Here is a 16,917-nt window from a genome sequence, read left to right as displayed (position 1 = left end):
AGCAGCTTGCATTCATCTGCCAAATGTCAGGTCCCTGTTCTGCTGGGACTCACCCTGAGATGCCACATAAAGCCCTGGGCACCCCACAGCCTCCTGCCCAGGCTACATGAGTGTTACACATTTGCAGATCAGCCATCACTCTGAGGCTTTGCTCTGTTTCTACACACAGACCTGCAGCTGGGCACCTTTCAGCTCATCTGAAAGCATTAGCACATGAGTCCTGCACACCTGGTGGGCCTCCAGAGGGACACTGCTTTGGGTTCCTGTGCCTTGGGTTGTGCTAGGAGCACAGCCCTCCTCCTCCCATCAGGGCTGCAGCTCAGGACATGACAAGGCTGCTCAGAAGAAGAGGGGGAATAAATCAAACTCTTCCTCCTATTGTGCCAGGGAGAAAGGAGAAAGAAGAGAGGCCCTGGACCCCTGTGACGAGCTCCACAATGGAAATGTTCACAGCTCACCATCCCAGCCACTTAACCTACAAATGCTCTGCAAAGCTTGGCCATGGCCAGCCCTGGGGAGATGGGGGGGAGAGGGAGGTGGTGACCCTTGGCAAATTGGGAAACATTTCCCCTCCCAACCTCACAGTCCTTCTAAACAAGAACCAGACACTCCACAGCTCGCTACCCCAGGAGTTCCCCTTGGTGGGGCTTGTTCTCATCCTCCTGGGGGCTTGGCTTCCATCTGGTCCGCTGGTTGAAATCCAGCCCTGACTGGTAGCGACTTCAAAAGCCAGTGTCATCTGAGGAGTGGTGGGTGGTCTATGTCAAACGAGCTGATGGCTCTCTGTTCTTATATAAGCCACCACAATAGGGCCTCCTGGTTGAGAGCCCGAGAAGAAAGGCAATGGGTCGCACCGACTGCCGCTGGTCGGCACGGGGAGGCCGCGTGCTCCCTGCCAGCACAACACATCTCCTCTGGGTTTGTCCCCCAGCATCGCCTGCCCTCGGCATCAAACAAAGCCAAGCCTGCCAACAATAAAGGCACACAATGGGGCTGGGAGGTGGGGGATGCCTCTGCTCACAAAACTCAAGGCAGATCCAAGCAAGGGGAGGCTGTACCCTGCACTGCTCTGTCCCCAATGCACACCCAGCAGAAGGATGCTGGCCAGGTCCAGGTCCTTGCTAGACATGGTTCTCACAGCCCCAGTGGTGGTGGGGGAGCAAAACAAATAATAAAAACAAAATCCCAGTAAGTACGTTAGAATTCGTTTGAAGTGCAAGGGAGCTTTCAGGCAGGGTTATGTACATCTCCCAGCCCGGCGTGATTTACACATTCCTTGCGAGCAAAGGAATCTTAACCGATTTGAAGTAAAACAGATGTTTTGGGTTTTTCTACACCCCCACCCCCTTTTAATCATTTCTTTATTGAAATGGTGGCTATATGGCCGAACGGCCCTGAGAGCGAGCTCTGCTACCCCCAGATGGCCTCTGAGCAGCCAGACCCTGCTCCCACAGCACAAAGCCACCTCGCTCCGGGGAGGGAGCATGCAATGAGCTGGGTCAGTGAGTGCTCAGAGGCATCATCCCTCCCACAGGCCTCCTCTCCTGCTTTTTGCTGCAGGAGCAAGGATTGCAGCTTCCAGAAGCTGTTCTGAGCTGACACCCTGCTCCTCCATCCTGCTCATTAGCCCAGCTGAGGGCTCCAGCACTGTTTCTATCAGCCCCAGCCCAGGGGACTTGCTGTGCATGATGCCCCTACCACCCTACAACCACAACACACCCTGGTTGTGATCTATGCCAAGAGTGCTATTTCAGAAGCAAAGTTCGGATGATGGCCAGCATGATCAACAGGAGGGAAGCACAGGAGCAGCGATGTTCTCACTTACCAAGTGAAACCAGCCCAGCACAGAGGATGGAGCTTCTCTCTTGATTTTAGTACTGTGTCATCTCAGCCAAGTCACATTGCCCCTATTTTTGTCCCCTTGCCCCGCTTTTAAAGCCATCTGGAACTTTGTTTTCCCAAGAGGATGCCCAGCACTGAGTGCAACGGGGGCTTCTGAGTATTGGTTGACACTGCAAACTACCAGTGCAGCTATGCCTTCAAATTTACACTCATAATAACTCATGGCTGGTAGCAAACCCATCCAGCTCCCCATCTTTTCTTTCTTTTTTTTTCCCCCTCCTGCTTCTCTCCATTCTCCCTCAAATCCTGTTGTTATGTCTCAGTACTTCGTTGGTGGCAGGGTGGGAAGGTTTTCTGTGACACATTCACGTACCGTTGGGACTCGCTCCCATTCCCGTCTGGTACACGCGATTGCACAAGAGAGAGAAACAAACGGGGATGAGGAAATGCATGTTTATGAGAGGCAGCGCTGTCATCATGAGTAAGGGACCCCCCGCAACAGAGCCGGCCTGGGAGCCGCTTGAGAGTTTCCATTCTCTCCTAACACTCCATTCATGCCTCATTTCATACCTCCCCGGGGGCTACATGACTGGCTGTGGTCCCACTGCGTGGCGCGGGGCTCCCCCCCCACTTCTGGGGGATTTGCTGCAAGTGGGGAGAGAGAAGTCGTTGTCTCGTAAAGATAATGAATTGAGAAAGAGCAGCACCCTTCGCTGTTGTGTGAGCTCCTTCTTCCCCTCCTGCAATGGAATGAGCTCTCCCTGCAGAGTCTATATCTACTCCCCATAGAGCATAGAAAAGACCTCCAAGATCACCAAGCCCAGCTCATCTCACAGTGCCCACTGACACTGCTCCTCAGTACCACAACTCCACCATTCCTGAGCACCTCCAGGGACTGTGACTCCACCACATCCCTGCCCACTCCCCTTGTCTTAGTCCATCCCATGCTCTTCATTAGAGCAAAGCTATCCATTAATGTGCTCAGTAAGCTGTTATCACAGCAACAAACAGCTCCTGACCCACCAGAGAACCCTCTACATAATGCTGCAACATGATGGAAAGCACAGGAACAGAAGCACAACAGCAGAGTCCTAGGCTGCACCAAGCAAGGATTTACCCAAACTCAACAGCCATAGAAACAAAGGAAAGAAGCTGCTTACCTTCAGAAGGCTATAGATGCACAGGAATCTCCAGTGAGAAACTTTCACCTCCACTGCCAACCCTTAAATGAGGTCTGGGAAGGGGTGGATCCTGGCTCCAATAAGGGACATTGCATACACCTGAGCTCCTCTGAGTTGGCCCTGCCTTCCCACCAGGTGCTCAATCACTGCTTCAAGCTGTGACTTAGCGCTTCTGCTACAAATGCAAACCATATTACTACCCAATCAGAGACAGCCACTGGTCAATAACCTTGAGTGCAGCAATCTGAAGGAGTGAGGGATTCTGTATCAGCACTATTGATGATTCAGGGCCACACATCATTGGTGGATGACACCCCCAAGATAGTCCCCACATGCCACCAGGGCAGTCACCAGCCAAAGCCGGTTCCTCTCCCAGTATGTGCTACAGAGCTCCCAGCAGTGTGGTTGGATCTCTCTCCCCACACAGGTGGATATTAATGAAAACAAAAGCAATCACCTGTGCATGCACACTACAACCCACTTGGGTCCCCCTCCCTTCTGCTTCCATCTCCCCCTGCCTCTCCACACACCTCAGTTTCATTATCTCTGATCTCGAGCTGCCTATTATATGCTTTTTGCCAACATAAATATTTAAACCCTGCACATTGCACAGAAAGGCCCCTGTGGAGTTAATGCTTCACCTCATGTTTCCACTTGGAAAACAATCCTGTGTACAGCAGGTACAAAGTATGGGCAGAGCTGAAAGCCAGAGGGGGTCTGCACAGGGCTGGGGACTGCAGGGTGGTTTGACAAGGTATGGAGTTGTGGTAAGCTATGCATTCCTGCTACTGGTATGAAAAAGCTACCAGAGAAGAGGTGCCCTGGTTCCAAGCTGATACATGAGATGGACAGACACACCATCAGTCTTTGTTACACATCTCCATGCATGTGGGCCCAGGACTGACGGATGCTATGACCCATGAGGACAGAATACTGTGAGTTTTACACAAACCCTAGGGGCTCCCACCAGCCTCCCATGTGTTGCCTTGAAGGACGTGAAGCAGTGGAGAAGAGACAGAGTCCTCCCTCTGTTTTAATTTACTTTATGGGCACAAAAGCAGGGAGAGCAGCACTGCTCTCCTGGGCAGCATCCCAGCCTTACTCTGGGCCAGCTAAGGGAAGAAACTGCAGCTATGGAGACAGCAACCAGCACAGGAGAACAGTCTGCCCATACTGGGACACACCTGAGCCCTTGGCTGTGCATGATGGATGCCCCAGCAGGAAGAGAAATACTGTGCAGGGCAGGAGCACAGCTTGTGGCAGCCCTAATAGCTTGGAACACATGCCATTGGGTGACGTGCTGAGGGACAATGAAGAAGTGTTCTGGATCAGGGTGCTTGCTCCTGCCCATCACCTCCTGAGGAGTGTGTACAAGGCGCACCCCGGCATCCTGGCTCTGCAGTGAGCACAAAGCTGACATGGAAGGGCTGGAGAGCTGTGATGTCGCAATGACGCAAACCAGACAGAAAAAAAAAAGCATGAAAGCATCCCAGTCCAACAGCAGGCACTTCTGCTCAGGGTTGTGCAATAAGATTAAGAGCTGAGGATGTTTCCATAACTGTAGAGAGGGGCAGGAGATGCTCAGAAGGAAGAAGGTAATGCCAGGGGTTGGTGTGTGCCAATGTCACTCAGGTCCCTGCTCTGTGCACAGTCCTGGGGTGTCCCCAGCAGAAATCAAGAGCAGAAAACATGGAAGGAAAACAACAGGCTCTGATTGAAAGGTTGAACATCCCAGAAGGTCTACAGCCCAATAGGTCAGCACCAAGCTGCCCAGCCAATAGGGCAACCATGTGCCAGCAACCCAGCCCCCCACATTTGGGTACAACTCCTCAAAGCAGCAGATCTTCACAGCTCCATCAGCTCATCCAGCGACAAGAGGATCCGTGTCTTCCTGTGCCTTCCAGCCATCACTCCCTGAACAAAGTACAGCCCTCACCCTCCGTCTTTTTTTAGAAACATTTAAATATATGACATAAGCTTTGGCTCCGAGGGCTTTCAGTGAAAGCCTGGGTATTTTCTTTCCTCTTTTCATAACAGAAACCATATTGCTGTATAATCAAATTTATCTCAGTCCTGATGAGCAGAGGTAAGTGTGTGCGTGTGTGTGTATGAGAGGTGACCAGCAGTGATGAGGACATGTGTACTTGGGGGCACTGCTCATTGGGGCAATGTACCCATCCTTGGCAGTACAAGGTGGCACTGGACTGGAGCAGGAGGCAGCCAGGATCTGCCAAGCTCAAACAGGGGACAGAAAGCCAAGAAGTAGCATCCCTCAAGAATCAAACTCACCTCACCCTCTGCTGCCACACTGACCTTCCTGCCTTGGGCTGGAAGTGACAGGGAGACCACAATGAATGATGTCACTGCGCCCCAGTTGAGATGCTCTAGTCAATGGACTGAGCCCTGGCAGCAGAGGGGGAACTGCAGCTGGCAAAGAGGCACTGTCGCTGTGCAAAAAGGTCATCCTGCTATCAGATTGGCTCTGCTAGGGAAAAAGAAACACACTGAGGGTAAGAACAAGAGAGAGAGGAGAGTGTGAGGCACCAAATAAGTCTGCTGCATTTTCACGGGCATGCCTCGACTTCCTTGATGTCGATTCTCAGATCTACAGCCCAGACCACCCAAGGACTTTAAGAAGATGAGGCCCCACTTTTGTGTATGATATATATATTGCACAGCCTCTGGATAAAGAAACAACTCTATGAAGTGCTCTCCTGAAGAGAGGGGCTTAGGTGAAGTGTGAGTGAAGGCATCCCATTCAGCTCCAGACCAAGGCATACTGCTGCTTCCTGCCTCAGTTTCCCCTGCTAAGAAATGGTCAATAAGAACAAAACCACTTGTCCATGTCCTGACTTACTTCTCCTGTACAATATAAAAGAAACATGCACTGCAAACAGTGAAATCCTTCTGTCCTGGAAGGGAAGTGGTTCCAAACCCCAACACTGCTTAAGAATCAAATCAACACTGTCCTCAGCTTTCCAGTCTTAAGAAAGAAGGTGCTCTGCAACATGGAGAACTGAAGAACAGAACAAAGGACTCCAACACAGCAGTGCAGTGCAACTTTTGCTAGCTTAGAGGCAAATCAAAGCCAGCGGTATCTGTGCTGGTATTTATATTGCATCTCTTGTACTTGCTCTGCCATTAGTCAATGAGATAAGACTTGGACCGATCTATGTTAGTGGCATTAGGTTTCTACACACACAGAGAGATAAAAATACTCTCCAAGTCCATAACTGTAAGGGGTGAGTAAATTTATGATGGCGTAGAGGTGGAACTGCAGAGGTCCATTTGCCTACCAGCAGACCAACAGGACAAACCCCTCCTTTCCACCCCACTGCCATTTCCAGGAAGAATCCCCCATTCACACACTCCCCCAGATGCAATCCCCTACCAACCATCCAGCTGTGACTCCTCCTCCTCCTCCTTGCTCCCATCAAATGCCTTCCTCCCATTGCCCCAGAGGAGCGATGCAACTGGGCCTGGACCCAGCCAGGGCTGGAGCTTGGGTGCCAGGAGATTTCAGAACAAAACCACCAAGAATGTTATTTCAATCCGGATGTCCTGAGGAAAGGGTGGGGAGGAGCTGGCCACGGGAGGCAACAAAGGCTGTTCTGTTTCTCTTTGTGGCACGAGGTGGGAGAAAAAGCAGAGAATTTGGGATGAATAATTTGGCTTTTCCAACAAAAAGTCAGGAGATGCTCATACAGTTGGCAGGTTTCAGGGAGAAGGCTCCACAGAGGCCAGTGGAAAGGCTGCTCCTGATGCCAGATCTGTCCCAGGCGGCTGGACACTGTTAGGAGATGGATGTGAAGGAGGACTGAGTCACAAACCCAACTTTTAGAATGGCGATGGCAAGTGTTGGAACAGACACACTGCAGTAGATCCTGGAGGCCCTGCTCTGAGTCAACCAGGTTGGGTTGGATACAAACACAGAGTCATAGAACCATCTGAGTTGGAAGGGACCATCTAGTTCAGCTTCCCTGAAATGAACATCTACAGCTCAATCAGGTTGCTCAGAAACTTCAACAAGAGTCCAACGTGCACGGGATGTCACTGACATTAGCAGAAAGATTGTCTCCTCACTGTGCTGAGCCTCTGGCCTCCCTACAGACCATGTCCCAAGGGGCCAATCTTCCTCCACTACAGGGATCTGCACAAAGTCCAGATGGGCTGCTCGGTGTTGGGTTTACTTCAGCAAAAACAGCTGCAAATCCAAGCTAATGCATGGGCAGCCTGGTTCTAAAGGAACCCTGGACTGCTGGGGAAGGAAGAGCCAGGATTCAGAGGCTGGGATTTAGCAATCACTTGTTCTACTCCTGACTTGCCTTCCTTGAGTTTCTGCAAGCCAGAAATGCCTGAGAAGAAACTACAGCCATCCATTGCTTAACTTCAGGAAGCTGGAAAGCATGTGGAATAGAAGAGGTGGATTCAGTGAAGCAGCACAGCTCCTGTGCACAGGAGGGACTCAGCCAAGGGCTGTAACAGATGTGTTTTAACCCATGCCACTGAGCTATTTGGGATCTGTCTCCGATTTCTCCACCACTCATTCATGTGTCTTCCTGACGGAAGACCAACAATAACAATTAGTATCATATAAGGAGCAGCAGACTGTTGCCAGCACTAGTAGACACTTGAGCACCAAGGGTTTCCATTCCACTTTTTATCCCAGCTATGCATACGGCAGAGGTCAGTCAACATTAATCAGTCTTGTTCTGAGCCAGCTCCTTCAGCGCGTTCAGCTTTGCTGAACTGCTATTCCTGTCTCTCAGTGCTACAAAGGTTCCCAACACTCAACCACTTTGCCTCTTTCCTTATTGCCCATCCAAAAGAAGTGTTTTCACTGTGTGATGACAGGCTAAGCCTAGCCATGCTGGAGGTGGCCTCCAGGCCAACAGGCATCCTTGCTGGCTGAGCAGGCATGTGGGTCTTGGCCAGGAGTCTTGCGTTGTTGCTCTGAGCTCTAAATCCACTTCTATCCCATTGAAGGGCCTGACCCTCATCCATCCACCTTCCCAACATTTCTGAGACTCACTCTCCCAGATCCCCTGGGCTGGTTTGGGATCGCTCACGGGAAACCCTATGTGGGCCAACGAGGGGAAGGTAAATTTGATCTCCTTGTCAGCGCATGAACACACTTCCTAAGAAAGGCTCTGGGAGGGATCCTGATGACTTCCATATTATTTCCAGTAAATTTTGTGCTGATTCTTGGCACAAACACCGGAAATGAATAGGCTAGGTCAGGAATGTAAATAAAGCGAAACATTGGGATTTAATCTAATCTGTAATTATAGTATCTGTGGCGCAGGGAAGAGGTTGGTGTGCTTGCACTGCAGCTCCATAGAGGAGCCAGAGGGGGGGGTTTATTTCCCTTTCCAAATGCTCCATTTCTGGCTCCCACCTCTTGGTGTATCCTCAAGTATCTGAAACAATCATGCTGGGTTGGCGGGGATGCTTTCCAGTGGCCCATCAGGTACAGCTCAGCATCCCCAGCCACTCAGGGGATGGCGAGGGGAGAAGCTGAGATAGTTGAGCCAGGCTGGAGGCTCAGGGAGGCTGAGGGACACACAAGGGAAGCTTCTGTCTCAGCAGCGAAAAGCACCATTGGGTTTGTAGGGTGTTGAGCTATGTATGGGCCGTGAGATATGCAAGGTCAGTCTTCCAGGCTGAATTTAACCTCCACATGTGGACATCCACGTCCATTGTATACATGAGCCAATGGAGCTCATGCAGCCTTGCTGAAGTGGACTACTTTCCATCATCTCAACCCCAGCATACTACAGGCAGGGGAAAGAAAAGGGCTGACAGGAAACATATTTCCATCAGTCTGAAACTGCAAAGGACAATGAAATCTGTTCTCCCTTTGTTAGTGTGTGTTTTGAAATTACAGAAGTCTCAGAAGCAGAGGAATCAATCTGAGTGCTTGTTTGCTTGTTTGTAGAGCTTTTTTTTTTTTGTTTGGATTTGTTTTTCATGCGCCAGCTCAGCTTTGATCTCAGGGTGGTAATATGCCAAACGAGTGGCCGACAGCAGTGAAAATGCCGTAGGTACTACAGAAGAAATGGGACAGGACATCAGATGTATTTACAAAGCAGAAGAGACTCCCATGATCTCAGAGCCCCCAGTCTCAGTGATACCCTCAGACTACTGAACAAGCAAAAGTATTTGCTTTTGAAGAGCTCCTGTGCTGCAGGATCTGTGTGCTCACCTACCAGCCTGGAGACAAGTACAGATCCCTGCCGAGCTGCTATAATCAGGATTAATACCAGCTTGGAGCCTTCCAACAAAGATATTATTATTTTTTTTTTCCCCACAAAAACAAATGAAACAAGCAGAAGAAATTCAATTTAAGAAGTGACCCCGTGCCCGTGTTTCTGTTGTTGTTATGTCCACGCGGGTTCAGAACAGAGTGTTAGCCTCACATTTCACTGTTCTGGCTTTCTTCACTCTGTGTCGCAACTGTATGGACGTCTGAACAGAGGAATATTTAATGTGTGTACTTATGTATCTGAGAATGCACAGATGCTAAGTAAATATGTGCTGGTTGGCTCCCAGGCTGGAGCAAACGTGTGTGCACTGGATGTGGAAGCACAGCAGGGTTTGCAAACACACTGAGCATAGGAATGTTGGTCCATGCAGGTGTCTTGGTGCACACAGCAGCAGATGCTGAGCAAAGGGGGCTGTCATGTGTGTGCACATTCTTTGGATGCCCAAGACAGCAGGTCTGCGCCCCACACATGCCAGCACGTATGTGTGTCTCTACACGTGTGTAAGTGTGCACAGTCCTGAAAACTGGATGCCAAGCCCTGCTGAGCATGAGCTATTGGACAGAGCCAATGCATCTGTGCATCACCCTGCCCTGTCCCAGCAACTCTGCCCTGTCCCCACAGAAGCAATAGGGCTAAAGCCCCAAAGTACCTAGGAACTGATGCCTGATGGCTCCCCATGCAGAACTGCTGTCCCTCAGCCCAGGACATTTGCCAGGAGCAACCCCAGGACACAGGGCATCGCCAAGTCCTGCTCATCCCCACCACAGCAGTGTGATGCAAGACCTTGAAGCAGAAGCCTGGCTTTGGCCAAAGGGATGACACAACCCTGAACAAAGCCTCCCACCCAAGGCTCTCCCAGCCCTCTACAGCCATCAGGAATTAGATCACAGAGCCCCCGAAGAGACGAGTGAGCGCAATTATCCCTGCCCAGCAGATGGGGAAGATGATCTGGCAGTGCAGGCTGCCAAGCAGCCAGACCTCCTGGCTCCCAACCCTATACCCCCCCATCCAACCCAGCAGCTCGTCCTGCACCCGGCGCTTTGGCAGCTGCAATCACTGATAGCTCACAACCAAGTTTATGGACAGTGGGTCATTAGCGAGCTCTGCACTTGTTCCAAGCTGTCCCTGGCACCTTTTCAGAACAGCCCAGTTCCCAATGAAATTAATAATTATATTTAACCATTATAGATATTTAACAAGAAAACATTTAAAATGATGAAATGGAGAGAGGAACCTTCTCCTGGACACCGCTCTGCTTGTGAGATACAAAATAAAGACTTTGCCATCTTTGGAGGCTGTCAACATATTTAACTTCAGGGCGGTGGAAGGGGAGGCAAAGGGAAAGTATTAATCAAGATCTAAAAAGTTCTTGCTGACAGACCGTTTGCCAGCTCTTGCTTTAACTGCTTTTGTGGTCCCATAAAAAGTTTCATTACTCACTACAAAATGTGTTTTAATTATTACAGTCGCTCTGACATTAAGCTCTGGGTGTTTCTCTCTTGCTTACTCTGTCTCTCCTTCATCTCCTTGCCTCCTTTTTATTCTTCTTTTTTCTTTTTCTTTTTCTTTTTTCTCTTCTCTGACTCTCCCAACTCCTGCCAACCCCACAGGACAAAGGATGCCATGGCTAGAGAAGAGTCTTAAGATCTCAGCTCCCCAGTAGGAGAGAGCTGATTGAATCCCTTGGCATCATCCTTCCCACAGACTTCTGCACTTTGGGACCTCTTGAATAGAATCATACTAATAGAACCATAGAATGGCTTGAATTGGAAGGGATCTCAAAGATCACCCAGTTACAACAACCCTGCCAAGGGGGATAGGCAGCAATACTCCTCAGCATCCTAAGGATGCTATGGCTGCAGCAATGAGGAGAGGGAAACATGGGTTTCAAACAAAAAAATCCAGCCTCAAGCTCTCAAATGTGTTATCTCAGAAGAGCCAAGTGATTAAGAACATCAGCATAGGTGCAACCATGCATCCCTACAGAAGTGACTGGATGGTGGGCAGGTGAACTTGGGGCCTCTTTGATCTGGTTAATGTGTCTTAGTGAGACAAACAGCAACTGATGTGAGCAACCCCTCTCACATCCTTGACATCTTGCCCTCTCAGCTGACCAGGAACGAAGACAGGGTACGCAACATCAGCTTGGTTTGTCCATGCAAGACAAACTCATCCCACCTGGAAGCCCATCACAAATGTAAGTGGAGCCTCCCGCAGGCTCCCAGTGCCTCCACTGCTGTACTGGCAGACACTGGTTTCCCATTTCACTGAGCCCAACACCCAAAGCAACAGCCTCACTGTTTGTCCACTGTCTAGTGTAACACTGTGTTGACCAAAAAGGATAATAACCATCATGTAAGCCCATTAGAGATCCCCCCTTGCCAACAGGACCTCCCCACAGGCCTCTCCTTACTTGTACAGACCATCCGGTTCCAGGCACTTGAAAATAACTGAATAGAGGCTGGTTTCAGGGACATCTCCATGGCTTCGACCTGCTGCCACACAGGATGTTGCAAGGCCAGAAAGCAAATCATCTGCAAAGCTTAAGGATTCTCCTGCAGAGCAAAGAGATGAGAAAGACCAAAACATCAACATAGGTGCAAATTATCGCTGGACACTGACAAAATAATGCAGGACTATCTCTATGGAGCACAGCTTAAGGGGAAGCAACAACATCCAGCTGGAAGGAATAGCCCCACGTCTATGTGGAGAATGTTGCTTGGGGACAAAGCAAGTAGAAAACACATTCAGGCCGACAGCTGTAACCGGGATCCAAAGCAGAAACTGTGCCCAGTGCTAAGTCAGAGCTTGGGAAAGTGTTCAACAGTGGCAACATGTGTGGGACCAACCACCAAGGAGGGCCCCAGGTCCCTGGGACAGCACGGACACCCACAATCAACAGGGCCCTCCTGCCCTGAAAGCACTTCCAGTTCTCAAAAAGGGACATGGCCTTTTTCAAAACACCCCCTGTCACTGTGAAATATGCTCCAGCTATGTGAGATTATCAAGCAAGGAGACGTTTATAGAGCTCGGGTGTAATTGCTTTCAATGTGCTGTTTATTTTTTTATTCATTCAGTGGAAATCAGTAGCTTTGCACTCCCTTTCATGTGAGCTCCGCCGGCTCCTGGAGCTGATTGCTGCAGCGCTCGGCTCAGCCACACTGAAGGACATTCGCCCCATTACAGGCATTCAAAGAAAAATAACAATTAAAAAACTGCTGAAATACTTCTTTTTTTTTTTTTTCTTTTTTTGTCTCCTGGGTTATAAAGCTTATTAAACGCTTAGATCATGACCCAGCTGAAACTGAAAATGTCCAATTTATTGAGCTCTTTGGACCTGATTATTCGCTGCTGTGCAAGCTGGCTCCTCACACTGAGGATGCTGAGCATTCCATTCCCGTTTTGCATCGGTGTGACTGAAAGCTCGAGGTACCCAGCAGTACAAAACCTGAGCAGCTGCCCTGGTTGTGCCCTTGGAGAAGCAGAGAGAGGGCGGCTGCAGCTGCTGAGAGGTGCTGGGATCAGCAGAGCTGGGCCCAGGTTGCAGCACTGGGTACTCATGCACGTGTAAATGTCAAAGCACCGCATCAGAGATCGGAGAATTCCTTTCTCAGCACACTTCTCCCTTTATTCTTCTGTAAGCAAAATTGAGGACTACTGAAGTGAAGCACAAGTCTAGTTTCTTGGTATAGACTGTAAGTAATATCCCACTGGTATACCCAGCCCAGAATGCCTCGTTGTGTGGCCGGATTACCCAGGTAGAAGAAAAAAACCCATCCTCTCCATCCCCCCCAGGCTGTGTTTGAGTCGTCTCAAGATACACAATTCAGTAACAAATGTCCCCCTTGGCTAGAGAAAAGAGCAGCAATAAATACTTTTCCTCCCTAAAGGAATCCAAGCCTTAATTATTCATTTTAATGCTCCCAGCACGACTTGTTCTTTCCAAACGTTTTTCAGGCAGCTGTCACCAGGCTCCAGAGTTTACCCTGGCTACCAGAGCTGGGGCTGTACCACAGCCCAGGTCAACTCAGCGGGCAGGTTGGGTTGGCAACCCAAAAGTCACTGCCTGGAAGTTGCACGGCCTTCAGCAAGTCCCTCAGCGCTGGGGTGATGGTTTAAACAAACAAACAACACTCTGCTGCACATTTCCAATTTTCATTTCCATTCCTTCCCCCATATGACATCGGGTTGGACTGGGGAACTCCCTGTCACCAGAAGTCACCACTGCCACCATGGATGAATCATTGACACGTCATGAGAAAGCAGCACCAGAGTGTGCTGCTGAACTACAGAAAGACCTTTTGATCCTCTTCAGACCTCGAACGACCTCTCTTTGGATGAGGAAGAAACTTCATGGGGGGCAGACGATCCCATGGTGTCTCTGTGGGCATCCCACATCTTCCTCTGGAGCACAGAGCACCCAGCCCCCGGGTCAAGCCTGTCTGGCAGCTCCTACAGCATTACTCAAATTGTTGGTGTTTGTTTCATTTTATTGAGTTTTCATTGCTGCATTTTCTTCACTTCCTTTCCTGCTTCCATTGGACCCTGCTCTTTGCAAGCCAGCTATTTATCTGACCCAGTCACTGCGCTGCCCTGGGACCATACACCAAATCATTCCCCAGATGTAAACCAGGAGCTTGTCAGCTGGACAAGGCAGCACGTGTGTTTGCCAGCGTTGCAAAAGGATGACAGACCATGAACCCTACCTGGGGTGCTGCAGCAATAGAGCAGTACCCACCTGGCTGCACAAAGCCCAGACAAGGGCTCAGCAGGAGGGCACCATGCTGCATTGCTCTGCTATGCTCACAAACAAGGCACAGGTAAAAGCAAGAGAAGAGGTTTCACAGGGAGATAACAAAAGGCACAAGTTTACCGTACGTGCAGAGACATAAAAAGACCTAGAAGAGATACGTGGCTCTGTGAATGCATCACCAGGGCAGGCACTCAGATGGAAACTAAATATTTAGGCTAATGGGCAGTAATGGCACAAGAAAGTAAATTGGATATGAATAGATGGTCTACTCCTGAGAAGGACAAATAACCTAACTATCTCTTTGGATGGAGTTTGATCATTTTATAAAAGGGATTATATGGATAAGTAGCTTGTGATGGAAAGCAATGGGGCTTCTCTTTCCCGTCTGGACCTGTGTTCTCACATACCCCGCCAGCAAATATAAAGAAGGATTTCAGCCTCCCAGAGCAGCCCTGGAGCGCAGTCCTTCTAGACTGCTGTAGTAGCTTTGCTCGCATTATTAAATTTCAGTAAGAATTCAGAAAGATTCTCTGCAGAGTAAATGATAGCTAAGTAGATCATCTCCGTGGAGGAGGAGATATTTTATTGACCAGACAGACATCTGTGCCCTTCATTAATAGTAATAAATAATTGATGTCACACTAAATAAAGCTATGAGCTGTTACAGATATCAAGGACAAATGACCAGCTCCTGTGAGGATGCCTCACCTGTGTTCAGTTCTCAATGGCAAGAAATCCAAACCAGGGCTCTATATAAAGTGCTGTTTACAGAGCCAAAGAAGGTACTTCACACACTAATTACAGCCAATGGAGAAATAGTGCTCAGTGCTGGGTTAATCATACACCAAATCCATGCCAGAATCTCTTCTTTCTCATTTCCATGCCACTGCCTTCCGAAGACCAGTCAGCCTCAAAGCACCCAGTTTCCCAGGCAGCTTTAGAATACCAATCTCTGCTCTGCTAATGACCCTCGGAGAGATGCAGCTCTCTCCAGGCATTTTCCTTCTCTCCAGTACAACTCCTCATTGTGCCTCATCCTCTTCCACAGACGGAGCTGTGGAGTTTGGCAAACTTCCTCTTTTCTGTTGTGTAAACATGAATCTTAAACTAGCTGTGGTGTCACGGTGAGTCAGTGTTCTCCCCAAAACAGAAGGAAATAACAGCATGCTTGCAACCTGCTGGGAGTTAGCTCTACTGAATGAAGCTTTGCAATCTAATGGCCCAAAGCTGCTCACAACAAGGCATGTTGTAGGTCATGCCACCAGCCTCTGGGAGAGACAATGAGGAACCTGAAAGGATGTCTGCTCTGGTGGACAGTAACACAGCTTCCATCCACTGCAACATGTGCCAGTGGGTCAGCAGGCTCAGACAGCACATGGGATGAATCGCTCACCAGCCATCCCATTGAAGGCAATGAGGTTGTGGCACTGAGCTCCTCCAGACTAAACAAGAGAGCGGGGCCAGGAGCTTTGGTGAGGTTGGAGGAGCAAAAGGGACTCTCAGAGATGCTCCCACACCTCCAGGGAGATGCTGTGAATCCAAATGGAAGAGCAGAAGAGAGGAGACCTGTGCTGAGATTGACCTTGGAGATTCCTAGAAAGATCATGAAGGGGAAAGCAGAAAGGCACCAACATCTCTGTCTCGACAGCTTCTTTACTAGACTGGATTGAACCAACCCTGCAACGTTACCAGCCACTTTCTTCTGATTGTGGTTTTTTCTCTCTGTCTTTCTGCCTTTTGTTTTTTTTTCAACCTGTTTTCAATTTACTCTTGTGGCATCTCTGACTGTGACCTCATTCTGGTACTTAGGAGGAGGGGGGAAAAAGAGAGAGAGAGAAAAAGAGAGTGTCCTTTAGAAAAGAAATGAAAGAAATCATATTTTATTTAGCTTGGTTGGTTTTGAAGCTTTAGCAGAAGAAAGATTAACCTTTTCTGCCTAACTTAATGAAAACAAGGAGAAAGCCTGTATGGATAAATAAATATCTGTGTGGGTATGGAGCAGGCACGATCGTGTTACAGCCCCGGTGGAGCTGTAATAGGGAACAGGCGCGTTCCTGCACAGCGGCTCCCAATTCCCTATCCATTTTCAAGGAAAGAAAAACAGAGTAGAATGTCAGAGGCCCAAGTGGGCATGAACGAGGAAGCCCAGGGAAGGCAGATGGGGCCCTGCAAGGACTTCTGTCCCCGGCTGTGACCTCCAGAGCAAGGCCAGCAAAGCAGATGGAAAAAAAGGCCCTACTCCACTTTGCTCTTGCCAGTTTTTGTTTCCTGAAATGAGGAAACAAATGTCACGCTGAACCCTCCAAATCTGTCATGTTTTGGGGCAGCTCGTCACACCCTCTGCTTCCTCCAGGGCTCTGCCCCTGAAGACAGGAGGAGGATCCCAGGAGGTCTGTGAGCAGAAGGCTTGAAGCAGCATGGGGAGAGAAGGGTTGGGAGCAGGGCTGCTCCTTCCCAATGGGCCATACCTGGGCTGAATGGCTCCCGGTGGGGGAAATAAGTGAGAAGTGGTTCATCTTGGAGACAAAGGGTTGATTTAAATTAGTGTTACATAACCTCAGGCATCAGAGTTGCTCTTATTTACATCAGCAGATGGCCTGTCTTCTGCCTTGGAGAACACTAAAAGCAAACGGTCCCTACTGATGCTGGTGGAAGGATGTCAAAACCTGCTTCCCTGCAAGGTGTGTCAGACTGTATTTTAGTTATTACTGAAAAACCTTCCGCCTGCATTCTGGGATCACCCACACTCACTGTCCTCCTGTGTACATGGAGCATCCCTAAGCCCCCATGCCCAGAAATACAAGAAGTCCCCTCTTTCTGGTGACTTCTCCAATTTCTCTGGCTCAACACAAGTTGTCTGTACTGAGATGGTGAT

At 49.4% G+C, this 16,917-nt stretch overlaps 1 protein-coding gene across 2 annotated transcripts in view; it reads right to left on the bottom strand.

Moving 5' to 3' along the window:
• ASTN2 (astrotactin 2) overlaps positions 1-16,917 on the bottom strand; it is a 231,119-nt gene that overhangs the window by 19,783 nt on the left and 194,419 nt on the right. For both annotated transcript variants that reach the window (XM_015878748.3, XM_015878749.3), the window contains exon 20: positions 11,703-11,844. In XM_015878748.3, coding sequence (XP_015734234.2) covers positions 11,703-11,844 — 142 coding nt within the window. The remainder of the gene's footprint in view (positions 1-11,702; positions 11,845-16,917) is intronic.

This window comes from Coturnix japonica, chromosome 21, assembly GCF_054131305.1.
Source record: "Coturnix japonica strain WE chromosome 21, WE-NBRP24, whole genome shotgun sequence".
Classification (NCBI taxonomy): Eukaryota; Metazoa; Chordata; class Aves; order Galliformes; family Phasianidae; genus Coturnix; species Coturnix japonica.
Note: the sequence above shows the minus strand (reverse complement) of the source record. Positions and strands in the feature narration are given on the sequence as shown.